Source organism: Taeniopygia guttata, chromosome 2, assembly GCF_048771995.1.
Source record: "Taeniopygia guttata chromosome 2, bTaeGut7.mat, whole genome shotgun sequence".
Taxonomy (NCBI): domain Eukaryota; kingdom Metazoa; phylum Chordata; class Aves; order Passeriformes; family Estrildidae; genus Taeniopygia; species Taeniopygia guttata.
In genome coordinates, this window is record NC_133026.1 from 130,084,477 (window position 1) to 130,111,527 (window position 27,051).

At 35.9% G+C, this 27,051-nt stretch overlaps 1 protein-coding gene across 3 annotated transcripts in view; it reads right to left on the bottom strand.

Annotated features, from left to right (window-relative positions):
• STK3 (serine/threonine kinase 3) overlaps window positions 1-27,051 on the bottom strand; it is a 174,474-nt gene that overhangs the window by 65,195 nt on the left and 82,228 nt on the right. The window contains exon 11 of one of the 3 annotated variants that reach the window (XM_072924849.1): window positions 1,948-25,252. The exons of the other annotated variants lie outside the window; for them this stretch is intronic. Within the exon in view, the coding sequence (XP_072780950.1) occupies window positions 25,178-25,252 (75 nt within the window). The 3' untranslated portion in view covers window positions 1,948-25,177. Of the gene's footprint in view, window positions 1-1,947; window positions 25,253-27,051 lie in introns of those variants that run through there. 3 annotated transcript variants of the gene reach the window in all.

Sequence of the window (27,051 nt, forward strand, 5' to 3'; positions counted from 1 at the left end):
TTCAAAAAATGTTTTAATTAAAATGTTTCAGTTGAGGTAATTGCTACTTTTACTTTTTCCGATAGATTCTGATTATCAGTAATAACAACACACCTAATTCAAATAAAAGCTTAAGTAACATTCACAGTTCTATGACGAGATATTTCAACAGGAAGTGAAAGCTCATTAGTAAATTTTCTGTCCAGTGAACTGAAAGGCATCTGCTGACCTATGGAATATAAAACACACTGGAAAAGAAATCTGCAGGTATTGCCAAGTTACCACAGAGACTACTAAAACTCTCCAAACACTGAGATTCTAGAGCACCGCAAGGAAAACCTACCTTACCCCTGAAGTAACTGACACTTTTTAGTGATGAGGACTACCCATTCATCCAGTTTTACTTCGTGTTATCCAACATGTAGCACTGAGGTCAAAAGGTGTTACTAAAATGACCAGCTACGATTGATTATTCCCCACCTGAACTGGAAACCAAAGGCTGAGGAGAAAGGGAGGTTCTCACCCACTGTCATCCAGCATAGTGCATGGCCCAGGACCACACAATGAGTTATCACAGCGCTTATCCTGCAAGGCAGATGGCTCTTCCAAAAGCAAAGTTTGAAATGCAGCCCAATTGTATTTAGATTCCCTGTACCAAATCATCATGACATTTGGGCTAATTTAAAGGATTCAACTAATTTCAGGTGGCTGCTTTGAAAATTTAAAAATTAGAACAAGTCTTACACAGCTACTGTTAGTGACAAAGCTCTGACTGAACATGGCTGAGTTTAACCTTTAAATATGTATACTCTAAAAGTAAGATGTCACTTCTTAACATAAGCCTCCCACAGACTAAAAGTAGAAGCCCTCCTATACTTTAAATGTGAAGTTGCCTGGTATAACTACTCTAGAAGGAAGAAATAGAAAGGAAATTTTGGTACAGAACAGTCAGGAAATACTCCATTAATGATTCCTACAGATAACTTGTAAAGTACCAGTGTCAGCATGAGCCTGACATTTACCCAAACTAGTCTTAAGACATTTAACAAACTCTTGGCATGTCTCCTGTAGATTTCCCTAACCTGATACGAAGTTTTGCTGCCTTTACAGCAAAATTCTATCTCTTGCCTGCTTTACAAGTAGATATGGCTGCTACTAAGAAAGGTAGTAAAAACAGTAATTCTTACTCTGTACTCTGGTCCTCAAAATCAACATATGCTTTTTTTATGTACAAATGTAGCAAACACCACAACAAGGAGAAAACCTCGAAGAATAAATCAAGGATACAAGATATTACTCATGAATAAAAGAAGATATTCCATGTTCATGAATGCATTGAACACAACAATTCTACCTAAATACCCTGAAAGGTCAGTTGTGAACATGGACTGTCTGGCAACAGGTACATGTGCTTAGGTGAGTATAAGGCAGAACAAACCATGAAGTTTGATGGCATAATCAGACAAAATACAACTAGTCCTAAAAAACCCCATATGGCTAAGACAGGCAGCTTTCACTTAAACACCTGACACTTATTCAGTTGTCAACCACCTGCCTACAAAGTCCTTGGAAGCTTTAAAATACCTTTTTTTCTCTCTTTCTTTCCTTCTTTCTTAAGAACAAAGTATTCTTTAAGCTATTTCCCATTGTATCAAGCACAAACATATTTTCATTTGACTTCAGAAATTGAATCTCTTATTTTAATCTTTCACCTTTGCTCAGTTGAAGAAACTTGTACTGTTGATAATAGTAGACAATACAGATCTTGCTTGAATTATGATTTATGCTATATGTTTCTATCTTTTCAGGAATACTGCATTCCAGATTGACAGCTAGTTGGGGTTTTCTTGGGGGTGGTGATGTTTGGTTTTGGTTGGGTTTTTTGTTTGTTTTTTGTTGGTTTTTGTTTGTTGTTGTGTTTTTTGGTTTGGTTTTTTTTTTTTTTGTGTGTGTGTTTGTGTGTGTGTGTGTGTGTGTGTGTGTGTGTGTGTGTGTGTTTATTTGCTTGCTTTGGGGTGTTTTTTAATGTTTTCAAAGCAGTCAATCCTGCAAAAGCAGTTGGCAGGATTACCAGACTCCTGACGCAGTAGGTTTAATCATCAGGCACTCATTTTGATTTTTAGCTGAAAATTTCTGGTCTTCATTCTACAAATCATGGTTTGGGAATAGAGGATTCCCATGGCTTTGACACCAACAGCCACATCTGCAAAAGGGACTCCATATTCCGGCCCCAGCCCCTGCCAGAGCCCCGCTGGATGCCAGCAGAGCAGTGTCTGCAGGGGATGGACACATGCAGGGCGGCTGTGAGTGTCCCCTCCCGCTGCCCCGGGCTGCAGGAGCCTGGGCAGCTGCTGCAGGTACCACCCACCACAGCAGCTCCCGCATGTGCTGCGGGTCACACCAGTGCCACACAGCATTCCACCACCTTTGCTTGCTTTTTGGGAGAGACTTCACAATTTACAGTTTGGACCACTTGCTTTATTTTCTGGATTAAATGAAGGATTATCATGTAATAAGAATGCAGTGAAATTGATTGGCAGCAGGTTCCAAGATTTGAATACTTTTGTGGATCCATGGTTGTCAGGACAAACTGCAAAAATAATGAATTCATTTAAAGTAGAAAATAAGATTAAGGAATAAAAACAGACAATAGGAATCAGGATTGATTATGCAGCCGTCAGCATGGAGAATGCAAATCCATGGAAAGAAATAAGGGTATCTTTAGAAAAATAAGCAGCCATCTGACATGAAAGTAATGCCAAACATTATCATATTATCACATTCCCATAACTACAACTAAACCAGCCCAACAACACCATGGTACTCCTTCCTCATCTGAGAATTTAACAAGCCTAAGTTCTAGAAGAGATAATGGAATATAAACAGAAGATTTAAGACTTATCCCCTCATGCTAAGTCATTTGTCACAGTTTCCAGGCTTGCTGAAATTCTGATCCTACCTCTAAAGAAAAAGAAATGGCAAAAGGAATTGTCCTGATATTCGGTGTAAGCATTTTGAATTTCCTCCCTCAGGAAACAAGGCATAAGCATGAAGCTCAGCAACTTGCTTCTGGTGAGTGCTTCTTGCATTTATACATGGCTGGCTTCTCGAAGACACTTCTCTTCAGTTCCTACTTACCCTTAAACAGAGTGAAGATACTGATACTCTCACTGAAAAGCATTTTCAGGACTTTTCTGAAGCATTTTCAGTGTCTTTTCTTCAGACACTGTAGTCTGAAGAAAACATGGCACAAACAAGTTAGTTCTTTTAATTTTAACTGCATAGTAATATTCAAAATAGCAAAGTATAGATAGATATTCTTTGTTTCACCTGAATTCAGTGAGGTAAATTTATAATATTTCAAATTATGGTATTTATAGCATGAATCTAATATTTCGTTTTAAAAAAAGAGCCACTAAAACAAAACACAACCAAACAACACAGAACAACAGCAGGAGAAAAACCAACCCACGCCTCAAATAACTAAACCAAAACAACAACAACAACAAAACAATCCCCAAAAGAAAACAACCCAAAAAACTGAACTCCCCATAAACCCTCACAAAATCCCCAAGTGCCAAACACCTATCACTTTTGTAAGAACTAGCCTAAATAACTTTGGACCGTTTTAAATTTTGTATGACAAATCTAAGGGATTTCATTTGCAAATAGGAAACTGAAGCAACACACTTTATTCTATTTCTTTTCAACTCTTCCCAAAAATATACATAGTATGAAAAAAAAAAAAATTCTAACCTTGGAAGATGGAAGACCACAGAAGTCCCCCTGGGGTAACCAAATTCCAAATTCCTCTGCCCTGAAATGGTCAGATCCATAGTTCAAATCCACTCCAGCTCCATACTGGGGAGCCCCCATACAGGGCCTCAGGGGAGGTCAGAGATCAAGAAGCAATGAATATCACCATGAATTCTGTTTCCATTAAGGTTTAATTACTCTGTACAGTGAAGGAAATTTGCCATTGTTGTACTACACTAAGTATTTACAGTGCAAGAAATTCACCTCACTAATGGCTACAAAAGTAGCCATTCCCTTTCAGGTATTATTTGTGATGCTTTGAAGAAGTTGCTCAGTACCATCGTGCCTGTCAGTGGATGTTCACCCTAGTAACAGACTGCCTCTAAGGCTCTCCTATAATCTCTTTTCTCTTTTTTAAATCTATGCCATAAAATTATACATCATATATATTTTATTTCCATTCCAATTCAACACTAGGCATGGGAATACATTTCTATGCTACAGGTACTTTAGTAAAAATCTGTGAGCAGTTTAATTTAAAAGCCATGGACAGCAACCCAAAGGAATTTTTGACCATGCAAAATGTTTTATAAACAGTTCCATGTGCGCTGTTCTTCTGGAGTCTCACTAGAGACGAATAATGACCTTGTATTTTGTTCTCATTTACTCGGAATTAGTCAAACCTTCTGGTTTTAATTACATACTTAATACACCTGGCATGGTCTAATTACAGAAAACAAAACATCATTTAAACAAAGGGTGACCTTGAACTTAGTCTATCAAAATAATGGTTAAGTTTTCAGTTTTTAACGAACTGCCAAGACATGCAATAGCGATTTTCCAAATGTGATCATATACCTTTAGAGCAACAGACTTATTGCATTAGGAAACATCTGTACACACCCTTTATGGCTTTCCTCATTACTAATGCAAATCCCTTTTAGATTTCAATAGCGCCATAAACAGTTCTATAGGTAAACACCAAGTCTGCACTACTTATATGTTTAATGTATTAGACTATATCAGATCTAGATTTGTCAAGCAGCAGCTTGTCGAAGCTGAAGCAACTATTTGTAGTGATTTTGTTTGAGTATTGCAACTATGAACAAAGGGAACACAATGCGATAGCCAAGACAACATGCCGCAAAAGAGGCAACAAAGGGTTCTAATACCAGAAACTTAGTTAAATACATTGGGGATTCTACTGCTGTAATGTGGTTACTTATCTGCTTGAAACTGAATATTTGCTTTAATTCTCTTTTCAGTCGTGTTGAAGAGTTTCAGTGACAGATTTGTTTTAGAAGAATATTTCAATATAATAATGAATTCGCACACCTTTTTAATCCTACTTGTTGTGATCAAGTAATATTAAGAAGCACATTTATTAAAGCATCTGGGATTTAAAGTCAACAGAATATAATGCCTACTCAAAATTCAGAAAGGCCTAAAATTTCTGCAATATAACCAGATCATGTATCATTTTATATTGATTATTGTTACAGCTCTAGAACTTCCCACCTAAGCATGTCAGAACAGCAAATGTGAAGTGCATTTGAGGTAAATTATATGAATAACAATATTAAGGAAGCAGAGGAATTACAATTTGAGCATGCTTAACAAAGATCTCCCAAACTATTGGCTGTTTCACATTCAAAGATGTACTCACACAATAGTGGTCTATGTTCCTTACTGCTAAACACAGCATACTTCCAAAACAGAATACTCCAGCACACAAAGGCAGAGAAGTTGGTTATTAGAGATTTTGACGATGTTTCAGCATGGGAACAGATTACTGTTACTGCTGACACTGCCAATGTTTTGAACATAAATTACAAAGTTAGTGTTTTGCATGTATATTAGGTCTGACTAGGTAGTGTTTTTTGAAAACAATAATTCTTCACCAATTAATAGTTTTCAACTAATCCATATAAAAGTATCCTATACAGATAAGCAAATATATTCAGGGTTGCCATGAATATTGACAAATATCCATCACTTAATTTACTTGGCTGGCAAACTAGTAATAACAGTGATTATCTAAAGGAGAAAATGTTAATACCTCACTGACAGAATCCAATAAATATATTAAGATAAATTAAATAGTAACAAAATATTTTACCACATAAACCATATATGTAATAGACTGTGATTAAATAATTATATATATCACTAATTATTTAACTGAACTGCAATAGCATCCAAACCAAGACTCCACTGCCTGACACAGACACATAGCAAACTGCCCAGGAGGGGATATCATCTAAATGTGATTTGTCACAAAGTAATACATCATAGAAAATGAAGAAGAGATACATGTGAGTGAGCAGAATTTATACTTCACATGAGACCTGATGGCAGGACTCCTGTGTCTTATTCCAGATCTGCTACAAACTCATTGTGAAATCACTCACTTTCTGTTTCTCTGTCATCATTCTCCTAACAACAGCATTTATTAATTTTTTTCCACTGCTAGACTATAATTAAGGAAGTCCTTGAATAAATACTCAGATTTGAATCCTTCTCACTGTGGTCTCTCAACCAAAAGGTCTCTGTCAGTGCAATTATGTTGTTTTAGCTCTACCAGAAAATCCTGTTTTCACAACATAGGCCATATGCCAAACACACAAACATGGCATCCACTAACATATTACAAAAATAACCTGTCATAAATTCAAACAGTATTTTATTCTCTTCAGATCTAGTATGGCTATGCTACTTTGAAATGAAAATAACCCTGTCCATCAAACAATGTTAGCAACACAAGCAACCTGGAGCAAACAGGCATGTTACATTAGCACAGGGGAATAAAATCAACACCAGCAGTTAAAAAGGTAATCTGGGGAAAAGTCTTGAGACTATGTAGGGCAAAATGCTCTATAGCTGAGTTCTCACAAACTCTGAAATTAATGGGCACAAATAGTTACAATACAGTTTAACTACAAATTGAAAACCATGATAGTTTCTCCTGAAGATTATTTCCCTAAATAGCAAAATGAAAATAAAAATCATCATTTCACAGGCATAATACAGGCAAATTAAAATACTCTTTTTGTTCAATTCAATCTGATCAAAAAAACTTGACATTATTTAGTCTCTGAATTGTTAAAAGCACATAGTTAATTATAATTCAAATGACAGCACAATATAGTTGTCAAAAATATTGCAAGAAAGGCAAATCTATAGTGAAAATATGAACACAATCCTAAAAATTAGTGCAAATTTATCCCTATTATCTTTTGTTCTTTTGTACTGGAACAAAGAGATGAACTTAAAAGTTTCAAACCCTGTTTCCTTAAGTTGGCATTCATACTTATAGTAGTGAATTTAATTAACCAATCTCCAGATATGTATAATAGTAGATACTCTGTTCTCTAAAGCCCTTAATACTAGGAATAAGATCTCACAATACACTCCAAGGAAGAAATCACCCACTATAAAAAAGCATTCCTACAAACCACCAAATTACATGAATGACACACTGAGACTGAAGATAATGGGTCCATCTCTGCTTTCTAGAATACTTAATTATTTTAATAAACCTGGCAGCATCCCTGAGGATAAATTCCTTGCTGTCTGCCAGTGGCTAACCTCTTCCTTCTGTGAGACCAATAATTTATTTACATGGTATCTAAAAACAGCTTACACATGAAACAACAGAAGGCTTTTGTTTGGGTCGTTTTTCATTTGACATTATTCTGTCTTTGTGTCCAAAAAAAACCCAAAAAAAACCTCAGCTCAAAAAGCTTTTTTCTGTCTAGAGTCTGTTCAACTGTAGGGAGAAAAAGTAGCTCCTTCAAGAAGATGACACACAGCCCAACTAATCTCCCTTAGCTGCTGTCAAAGTATTTGTAAGGGTTTTTACAAGGGTTTCCTGTGCTATGGTTCCAGAGCCAGGGATGACTTGTCACAGTATAAAATTAGTGTTCTGCTGACAGATGTCCTCTTTGCCGAGAACCAGCTATTGCCACCTGTGAATGCTCACGAGGCACATACAGAATTGACACACGGGGGAACCGATCATATTCCTTACTGCTACTGATAACTTGGTTGTGTTTCAGGGATCTTTAAAGCAGCCATGAATGCCAAATCTTTTTAATCATTCCTGGCATGGGTATTTAAACACTCATATATATATATATATTGTTCTAGTTGTACAATATTCTCCCTAAAGCAGACACGTAAGGGAAGATTTAGTAACCTATATAACTTGAGTAAGTTACTGCTCCTTGGAGGAGTAGGAATTGTTGAAGATTGTTCAAGGAGCTTTAGCTATGCATAAGATCATAAAATTTTAAACCGAATATAAAAAAAGATTGTTTAGCTGTCAGATCTATAAAACACACAGCCCCCCCCCAAGGAAAGTAATGGAAGTACCTTCAATTTAGACATGTTAAGCTAATCTGGAAAATGTACTTGGTAGCACATCTACTTTAGTAGGGATACTGAAAAGATCATTTAGTAAGGAATTTTAATCTCTCACTTTGCAGATGAATAATAATTTGCACAATAACTACCTTACTAAATAAAAATAACAGAATAAATGTAAGAAAATAAACTACTGGAATCAATATTTAGTTGCTAATTTACTTTAGGACAACCTTCCACATATGTTCAAATTTAAATTACCATGTGAACACATCCCAAGTACAAGGAGCTCAAAAACCACTGAAAGAATAAAGCATTTTTCTTGTTTTGTATATTGTATTGGATATTACCAGTAGATTTGTGTGGTTTTGTGCTTAATGTTTTCTTTATGTTATCTCTCATTTACAACATAAAGGCAAAGTGAAACTCAAGTTTATCTGAAATAAAAATTTTGAAAGACCACAAATAACCACGATAGTCTACACAGGTCAACTTTTATATACTTTGCCAGAAAACCATCTATTTATGATATTTTTGGACCTTTCTGCTTTGAATTTGAAGGAGGAAAAGAACATGTATAATTCTTTTCTAACAACTTAAAGAGTCCATTTTTCTAGATTGTTCTAGAAAGCTCCAAAGAGATAAGGTCAGAAATCAATGATCCTCAAACAGTAGTGTATTTAGATACATGATTTTGGAAAAACTTTGCCTGCCCACAAGTTAGCACCAGGATCAAGTTTTCCTCAAATGCAAGGTGTTTTCCCAGTAACCCTGTCTACTCACAATTTAGTGGCAGGAGCAAACTGCTCTTGAGACTGCAGATTTCTCCACATACCTGAAGATAGACTCTTGACTAAAGAAGTGTTATTATAGACACAATTTATAAATTACAACATAAATAACATAGGCAAGCTAACTTAATGCTTTGCTGAATTAGAGGTAGAAACCTGGTACTCACAAAGAAAGAGGGATGAGAGTGTCAAAGAGTGTCATTGGGTATTCTTAGAGAGGCAAGACCAGAGATAGACCTTACAGATATAAGAAAACTTAAAATAGTTGATAGGTACAAATTACTGGCTAAAAAATCTTCAGAGTCCATACCAAAAAACATGATAAATCACAGTTGGCAGGAATTCATTTCATACAAATTATTTGATCTAACCATTCATTCATTAACTGGTACCACACTGTGTTGTGCTTACCATTTCTAGTGAATGAAAGGGTGGAATGAAGAGGCAAAGTCAATCTGTTTGTATACCAGCAAGAGGAAACAAGAGGCAAGAAAAACCACTTAAAACAAAGGTTGCAAATGCTCTCCTCTTACATAGGAAAGTGCAGAACAGGTTTTGACTACATATTTTACTTACAGAGTTATCAGGTGACTGGGATTTGGCAACAATTCCAACAGAAACAAAGCAGCCTCTCAAAAAAAAACTCCAACCACCTTCTAATCAATTTCAAGAGCCGTCTTCTTTCTAGTCTTTCTTTTTGTCTTACTGTATGGCAATCCAAAAAAATTTAGTTTTAACCAAAATATCAATAGCTGCTGAAATAAGAGAATGTAAATGTCTTCTTTAGTCATATTAACATGTAAATGTTTAATTCAACATATTACACAACTATTTACCTCCACAAATCTGCTTCTCTAATATGGTTACAATTAGATTGTATTGCCATGGAGAATAACTGCAGCCTGAGCCTTCCCCTAATTTTGATTGCTGCTGAAGTTTCTCCTTTTGTCTTTGTCCCAGAATGCCATACTACTGAACAGGAATTCTAGTTCTTCTAAATGCCCAAATAGAAAATCAAAACCATAAACCTGGCAGTAAGATAACAAAGCATTACAGTTTCCAGTGTTACCACCAGCCTCATGGTGGTTTTATTATTTTCATTTTCTTGCAATAGTGTGTGAAATTAACAGCCCCAAAACTTAACTGAGTGGTTGTTATGCAAAGACCCACACATTTAGATGTACTATTCCTCAAATGGAAGTTTCTTCTGAATTTACATTTTCTTCTCTCTTAATTCTTATCTCATTACACTAGTGGATGAGTGCAAAAGAAAGTATCCTTCCTGAAATTTGCTGTTTAATTCCCAAAGGGCCTTTTTTCTTTTTTATAAATAATAATATACAGCAGCACCTAAAATAAGCTACTGAGCAGTAACCAGAATGCCCTTGAAATGTGATACTATGTGCACAACCCTAGAAAGATTGGGGTTTTTTGGTTGTTGAAATACTGACAGGTGTATGCATGCTATGTTATGCTGTGGGGGCTGCATATGTGAGGTACCAACGGGTAAACATGTGTCCTTGGTTCCTCACATCCAGAACCCCCAGTAACTTTTAATGAGACCTCATAGAGAGTTAGGAATATACACATTAATGCAATTACTTGAAGAAGTTCCTTTCTAAGCTGAACCCACTGATTCTGACTGATGAGGATACGTAAAACCTTAAGGAAAGCAGTACTTAAAACCATTTGAGCCACATTATGCACGGAAGCCCCCAGTGATGGTACCATGCTTACAAAAAAGCACAAGCACATATGGAATTTATAGGGACAAATCTGCAAGTCTCAGGGATAGACACATTTCTCACATCTCAAAGCACACTTGTGCTCAGGTGGATACACATGAATCACACCTTTGGCCCTGCTGCAGTAGATCCTGACCCAGCATGCTAGCACACTATCTCCCTGTAGGGAAATCACCACACACATTGGCATTTTTGCCATCTTTTTGATAAGCTGAACTATTTTTCTATACTTTCTTGTCCATATTAAAAAAAAAACCAAACTGGTGTCTCAGATGTGTGTGACTTTGGTAAGAATACAGGCAGGGCGATTTCCTGGCTTGAGTCACACATTGCAGGAATCACATAAAATGCAAACTTACACAGTTTTTCCCAAAATAAAGAAAGCCAGAATAACTCAAGATATATTTTTACTAAGTATGTGTCAATCACTAAAAAATATTATTTGAATTCAAAGAATTAAAAAATTGAAGGAGTGATCACACAGCCATGAGCTTAGAGAGATGATCTATAAGGGGATGTAAAGGTAACATTAAAGTCTCAATAAAATGCTGGTTCATTAGATCAGCCAGAAAACTCTTATTATGAATTTTCCTACTGGGAAATTTTGCTGAAGAACACAATGAACCCATTCCAGGAACAAGGTGTACTCCCAAAGAGTGCCCAAAGAATAACTGCTTTTTTTGTTTTCAAAAAATTATTCAGACCAAGGGGAAGGAGACCTCCCCCTTAAAACATAGAGTACAAAGCTGGCCACCACCCACAGAAACTGGTTCACTTGGCTGTGGGTGTAGATACAGTGAACTTCTGAGCACTTTTTGATATGGCTGTTCTCAGAGGATCAGTGTAGGATCAGGAGACTTTCCAGAATCTGGAATGACAATGCATCAGGCAATGAAAGTCCCGTGATAGTAAGCCTGAAAACTCAAAATTAGCTGTTATCATGGAGAAGAGACTGTAGAATAAAAACTGCCTTCATGAAGCTTGGGATAACTTAGGTCTTTTATTGTAACTTTCTAAGGATCACCAATAATCAACCCAAAATTAGCTCAGTTGGTTAGAGCATGGTGTGAATATTGCCAAGGTTGCAAATTTGATCCCCATATGGCCATTCACTTAAGAGTTAGACTCGATGATCCTTGCTGGGTTCCTTCCAACTTGGAATATTTTGTAACTCTGTAAATAAAGTTACCAGAAAAAGATGAGTAAAATGACTGTGACTAGCATATTAAAGTGGTATCCAAATAAGACCCTGTGGATAAACGAGATCACGATAAAAATATTTATTTACCTAATAAAAAATATTTCTTCTTCATTATCAGGGCAAAAATGGGCCCATTAAGCATCTCATTAAGTCCCAGAGAACTGGCTTGAGTATCTTTCTGAAGCCTGTTTACTCAAAATTCCCTAGTCCCCATTACCCAATATTATGAGGATTAGTAAATACGAGTCTTATATAGATATATCAATTCCACATATAATCACATTTTCTGCAGAGCATAAAGATCTCAAGTCTCCTTTTTTGTTCACAGAAATTACTGCTTTGTGTATGGTCTTCCTAAGATTCAATTACCACATTGGAGAACATGGTGAGATGGGCCAGGTGGGACCAATTGCTTCAACCACAACTACCCTTTGGGTGTATGGAACAAAGCATGTGCCTGCCTCATGAACATCACCAGCTGTAAGACTGAGACATTCACCAGTGTACCTACTTGCCAAACACCTAGCTATTGCAAAATACCAAGAAAGCTCCGAGCCAGCTCTGACAATCACAATTCCAAGGACAGCAAGTCACTCCAGTGGCCAAGAAATGCATTCAGACCACCCTGTAGCCCTTGTACTGCAGACAAGGCTTTCTTCTGAGAAGTTCCAGAGAAAGCTGACAACTTTAATGAGTAGGAATTTGGAAGCAGTACTTCTGTACATGTGTCATGGGGCAATTTGAGGACAGCTCCAAAAAAAGAAATGAAAAAGCAGCTAGACTGATTCTCTGTATCTGGTATGTGTGAGCAGTTATGTAGAAACTCACTGAAGTGATCTTAACTGTAGGACAGATGGTATTTGTGCTTTAGATCACTGAGGGGGAACCAGACCTGGCACTCTTTCCAATAAAGCGAGCCATCTGCAATGGCACTTCTTAGTTACTGAGCTATGACTGCACAACAGAAGTGCTGTATCAGGAAAAGAGAGAGAAGACCTGATACAGAGCATGAAAACTTATTCTTATATCAGAGATGAAGATGAGTTTCTAGCTACAGAAGATTGATCTAATGAGTCTTAGTGGTACGGTGGGTTAAGTCTTGCTAACAGCCAAATGCCCTCCCAACTGCTCACTCTGTCCCTTTTCTTCTGAGGCTAGGAGGAGAAAATAGAATGAGAAAGCTTGTATCTCAAAATAAAGATAGAGAGATTGTTTACCATTTACCATCGCAGGTAAAACTTACTTGACATGGGGTAAATTTAATTTATTGCCAATATAAATAGATTTGTGTAGTGAGAACCAACCAACAGCAGAAAAACACTGAAGCAACACCTGGACTCTTTCCCTTCCCAGGCTTGACTTCACTCCTTCATTACAGACTCTGCTACTCATAGCCACTACTCCCCCAACAACACAGAGGGATGGAGGATGAGCAGTTATGGACAGTCCATAACAATTCCTTGTTGCCATTCCTTCCCTCCTCATAGTTCTCATAGAATCACAGAATGATTTGTGTTAGAAGAGAACTTTAAAGAATATCTATGATATAACACCCTTGCCATAGGAAAGGGTATCTCCCACTAGATCAGGCTGCTCAAAGCTCCATCCAATATTTGAACACTTCCATGGATGGAGCATCCACAAGTTCTCTGTGCAATCTGTTCCAGTGTCTCAGCAACCTTATAATATTTCCATTCAAAAAAGCACTTGCAGCTCACTGAATCAGTTTAAAGTCATTGCACCTTGTCTTCCACTACAAGCCCTGGTAAAAAGTCTCTATCTTTTTTAAGAACTCTGCCATCAATATTGAAAGGCCACAGTATGGCCTCCCCAAAGCTTTCTCTTCTCCAGATTGAACAACCCCAACTCTTTCAGCCCTTCCTCCCTCTGATCATTTTTGCATCCATCCTCTGGACCCAGTATGACAAATCCACAAATCTTTCTTGCACTGAGGATTCCAAGACTGGATGCAGTATTTCAGCTGAGGAAGGACTCATAAGAGCTGAGTAGAGGGAAAGAATCACCTCCCTGGACCTGCTGCCTGTGCTTTTTTACACAGCTACAAATGGCTCTCTGAGCCATATACACATACTCACAGAATCATTCAATGGTTTGAGTTCAAAGGGACATTTAAGGACCAAATAGCCCAACTCCCTTTTAAAAAAACATTTTAAGGCTACTTCCACTTTAATGGAAGCAGAAATAATTGATACATGATTTCACATCTTACCTTCTCAGTTCCTATTCTCATCTCAGTACGCATTAAAATACATCTACTACTGGGCAACTCCGTCACGTCACACGTGCTCTATTACATGAAGGCCAGGCTGGACAGACTCTCTGCCACAACAACTGGCGGTCAAAAGCATTTGTGTCTTGCTCAGAGTAAAGCATCTGCTCATATTAATCCTACCTCATGACCAGCAGAAAGACTAAGGTGATCTTCCTTGTTTTGCTGTATTCTCTGTTCCCTCCTTCCAGGCTCACAGTAGTCTATTCCTCCTTTTGATTTCCTCTCTCTGCCAGTCAGCACAGGTGATCTGGGTATCAGTGGTTAGCAATTCAGGGCTTAGACCTAACTGATGTTGTGTAATGAAAGGCTTTTATGTGTGCATGGACTAAGCGTAGCATTTCTCCCTCCTTTTCCTTTTAAAATTGATATGAAATTACATTCTGTGATCCTTTATATAAAATTGTGATAGAATGTTAAGTCAAATACTTGAAAGACATTAGGGAAGAATATTACAGTTCCTTAGGCAACCTTAATTTTGCTTTTTTTCCTAATTACAGCACCCTAACACATTCTTTAACTACATGACTATGGGTTAAAACTCAGTTAAATAATGGGCCCATAAAGGGTCAAATGATCATAAATGCACCACTCCTTAACTTTTGACCATTTGATTTCAGCTTCTGAACACAGTTTTTAAACTCGTTTTTGCATTTAATAAGATTAGCTGAGAACCCTTCACAAATACTACTTTTGTGAAGTAGTAACCAACAAATTGAAGATCACAGATGAACATTCTCCTTCATATTTGGGCTTATAATCGGCTTGTTAGAGGTGAAGGAAGACTTTCAATCCATGGCAAATCCAAAATAATACCAATAGATTTGGGGAATAAAAAAAAAAAAGCAGCTAGCTAGAGTATTCTACTCTGTCATAGCTTCCACTCAGTAAGGCAAAGGCTCCAGTATTACTCTTCACTAAGGTGCTTTACTGGGGTCCCAGCTACTCCTGTCAATTCAGACAGCAGTAAAAACAAGGTCTTCCTCTTGAAATTTGTGCTTGGCAAGAACATATTTTTTTTTAAACATGGGTCATGTTACAACCACTCTTCTAATAGCATAACATGAAAAATGCCCTAAATTGAAAATTATATTATGCCTCTATTAACCAAACCTTTTTGTTATCATACTATACTGCTGTCCACCTTCTAAGTGACAGCTCTCACAAGCAGCACAGTATACTCTGGATGCCAGGTGAAGTTCACTGCATCAATTTAAAACTGTAAAATAGTGTCTTGAACTGGCATGTGCAAAATCCTCTCACCACCACATGTTATAATGGCAACAGCCAGCAGTAGAGGAATTTCAGATAGCAATTCAATTAGAACTGTCAGGTAATTTTTCAATGAATGTGTCTCAGCTCTGGAATTAATTTCTCCTTAACCTATGGTCTAACAGCTTATGTTTGCTGACTTCCATAACATGGGATATGGAACTGCAAAAGAAAATTACCATTGTATTTGGTGACAGGACAGTATGAGGACCACAGGGTACTATCGTTCTTTGGAAATGTTCTATTTTGGGAAGCAACAATGAGATGAGACGTACAAAGGAAGAAATTAACTGAAATCAAGCTAAATTAATAAAATGCTCAGCAGGGTTTGGAAAATATGTTTTCTAACAAATCTGTGCTAATTCTAGGGTAGCATAGGAATCTGTAAAAAAGGTGGGTGCAGGGAGCACACTTTGATGCTGGAAGCAATCCAGCCTCTCCAAGCACACACGACTGCCGAACTGCTGAAACTTCACAGCATTCATCCTCGGTGAGCTGCTGTTGCCACAGCAACAGCTCTTTAAAACATGGAAAACAGGTCAGGTAGTTTCAAACTAACCACTGTTTCCAATGTCACTATTTTCCCCTGTAGTTTTGAACTAGCCCACCTCTGAGATAATCACTGGTCTGTTGCTATAGAGTCATCAGCCCACAGAGAGAAGAAAACAAGGCTCTTGAGTTTCAGAGGGATGCGTAAATAACATGGAGTTCGGCCTCCCTCCACCAACCACTCTCCCTAAATCCCTTAGAAATCCCCTTCAAAGGGGATTCAGCTCTTTTCCATCTCTTTTTCTCTGCAAATATTCTTTACTCTGAAAACTGTTTGGGACTTAAGCTTTTTAGTTTTCTTTTTTAAATAAAAAGGCACTGCAAAATTTTAGATTTAAATCCCGTTAACCGCTGAGTGTAAGCAAAAGATGTATTATTTGGCCATAACATCATTCCTTCAAAAGGACTATTCAAAACTTTATGTAAGGGAGAACAATCATGCAAACTAGGTCTTTAAATCCCATGACAAGGAAGTTAAACAGGTCAAGACAACAAATGAAACAGTTGAGCATCTACACACTGAACTGCACTACAACCAGCACACTCCTGTCAATTCCTTCTCTGTTTCTCTAAAGTAGCACTGAAGGTGGACTAAACACAGTTGCTCTGTGTTTAGTTGATCTGTACACATCTTGCCAAATTTTAAGCCACAGAAAAAAATATAAAAGGACAAGCCTTAGTTTCAGTTTGAAATTTAATGTCTTTGTTACATGAACCTGTCTGAATGTAGGTGTACTTACACAGATCTCTTCATCTTGCCTTATAGTTGTATTGTAATAGTTAAAGGAAACTCTTTAGACAAAATAGTGATGAAAACTATAACTTTGCAAAAGCAAAACAAAAAGCCCATTTCATCCTACACACACATATCACAAGCACCATGGAAATACTGTATTTCTAGCTCTATGAACATTATCAGCATAATAGTTTGCATCTTTAGGTGGTTCATCATCTCTGTAGAATATATGTTCTTCTGTGTGGATGGCATTTAGACCATGGGACTATAATTAATGGCAATCATAGAGTAACCCAAATGTTTGCACTTTAGAAAGAAAGCCTCCACTTCCATTCACACTTCAAGTAATTCCCCATGCCAAAAAGCACAATCTTCAAAGAGGACACAACAAATAAAAGAGGCTGTCATTTCAAGACAAATAATTTTTACTGAGAACTTTTTGCATCTAGGTAATTTTTTAGGGTAATTTGAAAGTTTGGTCTGTGTCTTTCAAGAACACTTTTTCCTCCATTCTTACTTGAAAGTATAATATTGAAATATAAAAACCAACTACATATACTGGACTGTATTGACACCACAAGGGAAGAAGAAAAAATCAAACATGTTTTTAGAAGATTCCACCTAATTCACATCTACAAGCACTACAGTATGGTCATACAGCATCATGTGGTCAAGTCTGCACAGTTACAAAGTTCCTGCTTCTCAGCTGCAGACTTAACCTTCGCCCATCACCCTAGTCTGCTGCAATGCAAAGAAAGTTAAAATTTTTTAAATGGTTTAAGGTAACTTGTTTTAGTTCTCACTATGGCACACTAAAAATTGTCATGGAAATGAAGGCAGGGTGCTCAGCTGAGCATCAAGCAGCTTCTTGAAATAGTGTAACCATGCTACTGTACTTTTAGAGCTGTCCTATTGAACAATTCTGTCCTGGAACATTTATGTCAACATACTAGATTATCTGACTAGATTATTCTTATATCTGTACAATCTAGTTATCTATTAATAACTAGATTATTCTTATATCTATACAACTCCTAATGTCAAACCCAAATGTAAGTAATACCATGATCATTAAACAGATGCCAGAAAAGTGCTAATTCTTCAATGGTTTATTTCTTAGGAATGGAGTGAACTTTCCCTAAACTAAGGAATGCTGAGAGACACAGTCTAAGTTGTGAAATTTCTACCGCAAAATCTAAATGCAGTTTCACATTTAGGCACCCAAATGAAAGTCGCTTCTTTAACAGTCTGAGCAGTGAAACTTAAAGATTGACATCAGTAGGAGTTCTGCCACTGACTTTAGCAAGTATGAGATTAAGTCTTTATGAAGAGTTTGCCAATAACTGCAGCCTCCTATACTGGGCTTGCATAGCTTTATTTTTAAATTTTTACTCATATAAAAATATAAAGTAGGTATAAAAACATGTCAAAATAATTGTTATGCTTTGTTGGATTTGTTGTGCGTGTGTGTACCCCTCCACACACCAGAGGATTAAAACATAGGGGTGATACCTTTTTGCCTTTTTAAGTACTGGTACTGTCCATGAGGCACATGTCTGCCCAGCCACAAATAACAACATCAGTGAATTTTTTAAGAAGTCAAGTCTCCAAACAGTTTGATTACAAATTTACAATGCACACGTCTTACCTTTTTCACCAAAAATAAAACTACTAGTTCACAGCAATAAACAAAAGTAAATGTGGATTATAATGCATATTTGGTCACAGATTTAATGTAAAAGAATGACATTTCAGTAATTTTAACATATACTTTTCATACATTAAAAAAATACAAGTAAATGAGAATAATAAGTTATTCAGAAACTACGGAAATACAAATTTTGCTCTCAAGTTTCACAGAGTTCCCTTTTATCTCTGAGTTATGCAAGTTATAAGAGAAGAAATAAAATTTACATGTAAGGCAAAGTATTTTGGACAATCCCTGGACTTGGTCTATGTGCACTAAGTCAAATCTAATAATATATCTGAAGATATTAATTCAAAATAACAAATAACTCCAAGTATTTGAGCCACTGCTTTAACTCAATGTGTTAGTGCAGAAGTGTCTTTCTTCAAATTCTGCAAGATATTTGCAAACTAAAACCACACAGATTTTTTTCCGTTCCTCATGAAGCACAATAGTATTAAATGTCAGCCATTTAATTTCCAGCATTTTGTTTACGAAATATTGTTAACATCTATACTTAATATAGAGTCTACACATGGTACTTATTGGCTGCTGATCAAAATATGAAGCACAGAAATCTAATACAAGTGTTGTGATTATTCAGAGTCACCCACACAGTCACTAAGCTCATCCAATTTTTTTTTTCTGTTAAACTGCTAGAATCTTATCTGACAAGATCCCATTTGAGTCCAAAAAAAAGGGATGGGAGGCTGGCGCAAAAACCCCTCAACTGATAAAAACATCCCATTCTTTACCAAACCTCATGATGAGGAAATCCTCCTTGAAACTAAGAAGCTATAAAAATTAACTTAAAACAATCTTCCAGTCACCCACTCTCCCGAGGCAGGTTTTATTTTTAGCCCTTTTCATTTGCATTAATTATCATAACAAAGAGCAGAAGAGCAGATTTTGTTTCCCAGTGGTAAATTTGCATGATACTGACAGAGAGATGATTTCAAAGAATTCTGCAGAAACCCTAAGCTGGAACAAGGATTCCTTGGTTCGAACATTCAGTGCGGAGATCAGACATTACGCACAAAGGTGTGGCACACTGCCTTGACACTAACACTGATTCATGGAACATGAAAAACTCCTTAGATTAAATACCCTCCCTGTCTGGGGTTTTTAACTGTAAGGGAAAATAGAATAGAGACCTGAATCTGAACTGGTTTGATGAACAAAAAGGAAACATTTAAAATTTGTCCAGCCACAACTGCCTTTTTACAAGTTTCTCAAAACTCCTTCTCAACTATGCACATTACTGAGCTATTACACAATGATCCTAAAGAGGTGTATTAGTACGGACAACTGGTTACTAAGGTAACAAGATGTTACTTTAAACCAGCAGTACTGTCCCAGCTCATCAGCTTCACTCATGTCTTTCCTTTATTCTTTTTAAATTATGCACAAATCACAGACTTACTGTATAACCAAATACACATACCAGAGCTATGCTTCAGTTTCTCAAATAATTTTCGTCATTTGAGCTAATGAGTTAAAAAAAAGATGATGGAAGCATTTGAACTCTTTGGTGTGTAGTAGATTCATTCTTAACTCTATACTAAGATTTTGAAAGTTGTCTAAAAAGTAGATTTTGAAATGTTCTCTCATGAGAAACTATTTTGTAACTAAAAAGCAATTGCACATTGAAATTTTTTGATGGTATAAAATAAGATGGGAGGGATCCGATAAAGTTTTGGGAGGGAAAACCTGGTTAAGTCTTACTGTCTGAATTTTGGCTGAAATTTTCCAGAGGAAGACTCATGTTTGGAAATAACAGTTGACTGCTAATAGCAAAATAGATTAAGGTTACTCAAGCTCTATCGCCTCCAAAACACTGATGCTCCAAACAAACAAAGTATGTCACTATTTTTGAGAGCTCAAGCTTGTAAAACCTAAGTGTTCTCAACATCTTCTATGATTACAAACATCATTCATCAGCAGTAGCTTAAAAAGCCATAGGAAATAAGGCCATTGGAAACATCTGCAGGAGCAGGTCACCCATAGCAGTCCTCTGCTCCAAGTGGGATTAACTCCACCAAAACAGTTCCTGATGTGTTTATCTATGCAGGTCTTCAACACTTACAACAACGGCAACTTCTGCAACCCTCCGATGCAATCTGCTATTGTACAGTTAGCCATTCTTCTTACTATCTAACTTCAAATAAATTGCTGCAATTCAAGCCTGACCTCTTGCCTTGTCTTCAGAGTATGACAAATAAAAGCCTTTTAACATGTAAGAATGCAAAAAGCTTTTTGTTCTAGAAGAGTGTTTCCTGTGCTCTTTTAAGATACAAGACTTTATATAATCTTTGTCAGACAGCATGATTCCCTTTCCAAAGCTGCTGAAGTACAGCACTGGCACTTTGTTACACTTGAATCAGTAGTCAGAGTAATAGACTTATAGTAATCCTACAGTTTAAGGTAAACAGAAAGTATTGATTCTATTTACAGCCTAAAAATTACTGGTATTGATTTTCAATTATTTACTTAAACACTAATAGAAGAAAGGACATATTCAAAGAGAAAGGATGCTGTATTCAATACCAGTTGGAGAAACATTCTGCTCAGGCATTGTATTTCCCCCTCTCTGCAAGAAAAAGAATTCTACTTTCGTGATAAGAATATACAAACATAATTAAGTTATAATTCTCCTTTCATGATAAGAATATAGAAACAGAATTAAGTTAAATCAGTATTTGACTTACAGAGCTTTTAAAAAGTGTTATAAGTTGTTCTGTTATGTTTGCCTATAAAAACTCAGCAACCCATACTACACTTCTGGTTTAAATGTCAGGCTGGCAAAAACTCCCCTTCTGAACAGCTTCATGATAAACCTAACAAACCACGACATGGCAACAATCCTCTGTGGATCCCTAACGCAAATACCTCTCCCACATATTTACCCACACAAATACCTTTCATTTTTTGTAAATAATCACCCAAGACACAAGAAGTTTATCTAACAGCCACCTACTTTAAAAGGTACAGAAAATCTCCACTGCTGAGGTTCACACTGTCCTCACAAAATGACCTAGATAACGCATGTAATTTTCATTAAATTCATTTTATAGTCTCTCCCCTTTTAGCCATGCCTGAAGTGAGTGCAATGAAATTATGTGTGGAAACTATCAGCACCAATAATACCTTTATCTCATGGGTATATGGCCCATGCAAACACAGAAACCTAAGTTTCTTATTTGCTTAGTTAAGAAAACATTCTTCCTATCATCATCTAGAAATGCTTCATGATATTCAACAACTAATTAAAAACAAAACAAGAAGAATCTATATTAATACTTAATTTAAAATTTTCAAATTTTTGAAGAGAATCAGAAATGACTGAAAATAGATGAAATATGATAATTCCCATTAATTAGAAAGAGAACTGTTCCAAACAAACTCATTCACTGCTTAAATAAAGTCAGCATAAACCCAGCCAAGATTTTGGACAAACACATATTTCCAATGAAGTTATCTCAGCTTGGCTTTATTAGTGAAGTTTTAATTTAATTCTATATAGTCTTCAGCCATTTTATGCTATTTAATTTTTTACAGACTCAATTGCTGCATTATACATTCATAAATGTTAACAGAAGTCTCAGTATCTGCAGTACTACTATTCCAAAATTATTTTATTCTAATGTATTTGTTCTTTTGAAACCCAAAAGAACAGATGCCTACAGTAACAGATGGCTTTTTATTTTTTTGTTGCTATTCCAGAATCTTTAAGTCACCCAAAATGCATCTACTTAAACATGATACTGCAGTTATTATGCAAAGCATGATCTACATGTTCACTGTTTAATATTTAACAATCTGGATACCACTCCTGTTTGAAAATAATTCCACTAGAGACAGAAATCATTGTCCTAGCATTGCTATAATAAACAGATTTGCCTTTTACATTTTATTGTCTCATAACAAAAAGTAAATGACTCATTTGAAATGAAGTAACATATTCAATTAGTGCAAATTAAGTTTAGCAACTCATTCTGACTAATGTAAATTCAGAGGTTATCATCAATTATGTTCATGTAAATCCTTTGTTAATATCACGTCCCACTAACACACATTACTAAGGGGCAGAGGAGTAACAGGGTAATTTTATATCTTAATGATATCTAAAATGTCATGATACAGTAAAAATGTAAGCAGCAGGTCCTTTTCACAACATGTACACATTGCACATCAATCTCACAAGCTAAGATTTATCTGGGTATCCCCACATAACAAAAATGTTGAGCTCTTCTTGCTCAGAATTAAATGTTCACCTTTTCTTGGTGAAAACTAATTTCTATTATAAATATTATACAACATAAAATCTTCAATTGTGAAGGACAATAAAAAAGTTAAGCAATTTGCTTTAACAACACCCTGCAGTTATACTACTCATTTAATACACAGCTCTCTCCAGCATGTACCTATTTCTAGGAAACATTCCCCATGGAAAGAACAAAGCTATCATAAGAGCAACAAGATCATAGGAATACAAAATACCTACAAAAAACAACTATTCTTAAAAGGACTGGCCAGTCAGATGGGTGAAACAAACACATCATTTGCTCTCATTCTGATCCATACTTCTGACTTCTGAGCTAGAACAAGAAGTCAACAAGTTAAGCCTCCTTATGAAAAAGCTGCTTATACCATACACCATTAACACTACTAGGAATCTCATACCCATACATTACAGAGCTTTACTGCATTTTTACTTATTCAAGTAAAATGCCACTATTTATGCCACTATTCCTCACAATGAGTATTATCTTGTTGATTACACTTACTGGCTTCAACATTTGCCGTGCATAAAGCATCACTTAACCCCAAGTAAAACTGACAGCATTAAGATTAAAAATACTGATTTAATTATGCCATCTGCCACATGCCTTTTAAAAAGAACTAAAACGTGTAAGAGACTTGACTATAGACTGGTAGAATTCATTGAAAGCAAAATTCCACAATGATCCCTGAGTGTGAGATACACATTAACAATTTTATATAAAAGCTGAAGTTTGAGTAAACATTAGTTTGGGTTTTTTAAAAGAGCTGTATATCAAATCAGAGCTTCAACAGCTGCACTTCAAAGGCTGAAGTGAAAAAAGCAAACCAAAACATGACAAGTACTTCCCCAGAAATACATGTCCCTAATATTCCCTGATATCAAAGGCCCATACTTTTCGGTTTGAGAATTTATCATGAGACATCAAAAACGGACAGTAGAATAACGGAAAACAAAATTCCTACTCACAGAAAAGAAAATATTGAAAAGTGCTTGAATGTTGAGCTTGAATACTTTTACTTGGTCACTGTTTCTTTTTAAAAAGCAAGAAGAAATGTAGTACAAAAATTCCAAACAGCCCTCTTGCATGAAAAACAGCACTTTAAGTCCAGAAGCAAATATAACAGTGTAAATTTGGAATATTGTAATATTCAAGGTGAGTATACAGTAACAAAATTCAGTCTAATTGAAGTTATTTGCAATATACCTGATTCAATGCAATGTAAAACTTGAAGGTTTACAGTGACAATTTTTTCTTATCAATTCCTGGAACATGACATCAATAACCAGCACAGACTGATCACGGAACTGAAGGCCCGCAGGAACAAAAGTCAAAGATAGACCTTAAATTCCCATATGGCATCAGTGAAAAAGAATTAAGATCAGCTTTTAAATTTCAAAACAGATGGACATCACCAGAGAAAAAAAACCAAAACATAAATACATAGTTACAGAACAAATAATGCTGCTAAAATTTACTTTTTTTAAAGCTTAGATTGATGACCAAAGCACATTATTTTCTTGGAAAAGTCTTCTAGTTATATTTGTGCTGGCAAGTAGTTTTTAAAACATTTACATCAGGGCAGAAAACTATGCTCATACCAAGACTTTCAAACCAGCCCTAGCACTAAGTTCATTTGCCTTATTTTATAGATTTGTTTATATCCAGATTATGAGAACAGTTTCCTGCATCATTTATTTACATTATCTAAAAACATCAGCATGTATGTGAGACTAACTGCTCTACGCACATTACATGTATTTGTACATTTCAACAAATAAAATAACTATGTTTTATCAGACAGTACAATAGACTAAGAATAGGATAAAATATCACTGTGACCTAAGGCAAATATACTATTTGTCCACAGGAATTAGTTCCCAGTTCTACATGTTTCACCTTAAAATATACAGAAATAAACAAACTAATTAGTTGCAGGGATTTATCAAGTTTGCTTTCACTCTCTTTTCCCTTCTCTTTCCCACCTCAATGGCATTTCTTTTTCCTACTTCATGCTTTAATAGCATATACATTAATAGATTTGTAGGGCTTTCCATCCAATAGACTTAAATATTTCTTCTTAGCATGACCCTGTCATTCACCCTGGCTCACAAGTAAAGTGCTCACTGGCTGCCAGAACTGCCATGGTCCGTTTGGCTTACAAGGATAAGAAATAATGGTATAATTCAGCAAATGTTTGGTGCCTTCTGGCTTACAGGGTTATCCTTCCTCTTCTACACAGGAAGCTGAAGTACTATTAGAATATACTAGTATTAAGTTGTATTTTGATCATTTATATTTCAGTTCTAATGTAACAATCCCTTCTTTAAATAAAATTATGACTGTCTTCATTTACAGTTTAGATACCTTTTTAGATCCCATTAAAGCTAATTCCAAACAAAACAGCATGGAAATATTTAGTTCAAAAAGTTTCCATCATTTATCCCTTTCATGAATCATTTAAAGACTTCATGTCAGCAACTGAAAACATTAATGTTGATCTCACAAAGAACAGACAATATATTATGCATGCCGCTCACTGATTTTTCCTTTGAGAAAGTCTCTTGCAGGCCACTTGCCAATACTGCCACTCACTGTCTAAAACACAAATAGAAGTGCTTAAATAAATAAATAAGTAAATAATAATTGCCAGTGGTTCAAATCAGCAGGCAGTTAAAACCCATATCCTGCGCAACATCAGCTGGTACCAGATGCTTTAGAGAAATGTATTTTTGAGTAGACTACTCTGAAAAAGTATATCCACTACTGAAGCACCTTCCCAAACTTTTTCTTAGGATGGTTTATCTCATCTTCATGTTTAAAACAAAATACCATCACACACACAGAGTTCATACAAATAGTTACTCACTTTTGAAAAAATCCTATTTGGTTTTCAATCAGAATAATTTTTTAGCAACAAGTCTCACAACACTGCCTTTTCAGGAGGCCAAGGACAAACTGCACAGTACATAAATTCCAACAGACTCAGGACCAAATTGCCCAGGTAAGTTGTGGATGCCGCATTATTGGAAGTTTTCATGGTTACAGCTTTAAACAGCTAGTGAAAGATCACTGTGTCCACGGCTTGAAAGCTGGACTAGAAGACCTCTCGTTCCTTTAGAGAGAACCATTCTAGGATTCTGAAGTCTGTACTTGCCAGTCTAAAAAACACTGGAAGGTTTGCATACAAAACTGAGTGGTTCAGTTTCTGAACATCAGAACCGCTCGGGTTTTATTCGAGGACAAATTCCTATTTCAACAAGGCAACTTCAAGCAATGCCAACAAATTCCACACAGCTATCCACATATGAATTATTAATGAATAAGTACTTACAGATTTATCATCTTAGCATTTACAAAAAGAATAATTTTTGCCTGCATTTCTTCACAAGTAATGGAAAAGATAGGATTAATTTTAAATTGTTCTAAAGGCAGTTTTATTGCCACTATAATAACCCCACTCAAACAATGGCCAGTTATTTGCCAATGAATAGTGCAACTATTTTGTTAGTCAATCATTAGGATGATGATTGCTGCATTTGCTACGAAAAAAATAAACCTAAAAAAACTCCACCCAAACCAAAAGCCAACTAAAACAAAACTCTCCAGCAGCAACAGCTTGTACTATGCTATTTAACTGGCTTTACCTCAGTAGTTTAAATTTAAGAGTCAGCTTTAAGTAGAAATGCAGTAAGTGAAAACTGGAAAGAAAATTCCCCGCCTACAGCTGTTACCTAAAATTAAACACAACATTTCTCTTGAAATCTCAAGTGTGCTTCAAAAAGGCACCATGTGATCATATTTAGCCACTGCACTATAGTTATGAACATTTCATCCACAATAGATAAACAAAGACTTCAGTGAAACATGTTAAAAAATAAGCCAAAGTGAAAACCAGGTATAATTACTTACAAGTCTCTAATCACTAATTCTATATTTCATTTTAAGTGCAACCTATAACTTAGTAACATTTTATTTTTGACCCTATTATAATGTGCAACATAGGCAAAATTAAATAAACTACACATATTTTGGAGGGTAAAAACTCCAACCTAAAATAGATGAACTTGTGTTAGGTAGAATAATTCTATGTAAAGAGATGTGTACTATTGGAATGGTACCAAGAAGATGACTTGTGCAAAACAGTAGGTGGTCTTAAACATCTCCAAGGGGATTGATTAAATGGCTCCAATCCAGTTTAAAATGCTTATCATTTTACTGATATAGCTAGCAAACATGACAACAAAATTCCATGTTTATAGCAATTCTATTTTTTCTTAACAGTATTGGGTCAAATTTTGAAGTTGCTTTAGTACATGAATTTTAAGGAACCAAAAACATTTTTAGAAAAAGTAATTACGAGATAGTATAATGTCACACATCACTCCTCATTAAGA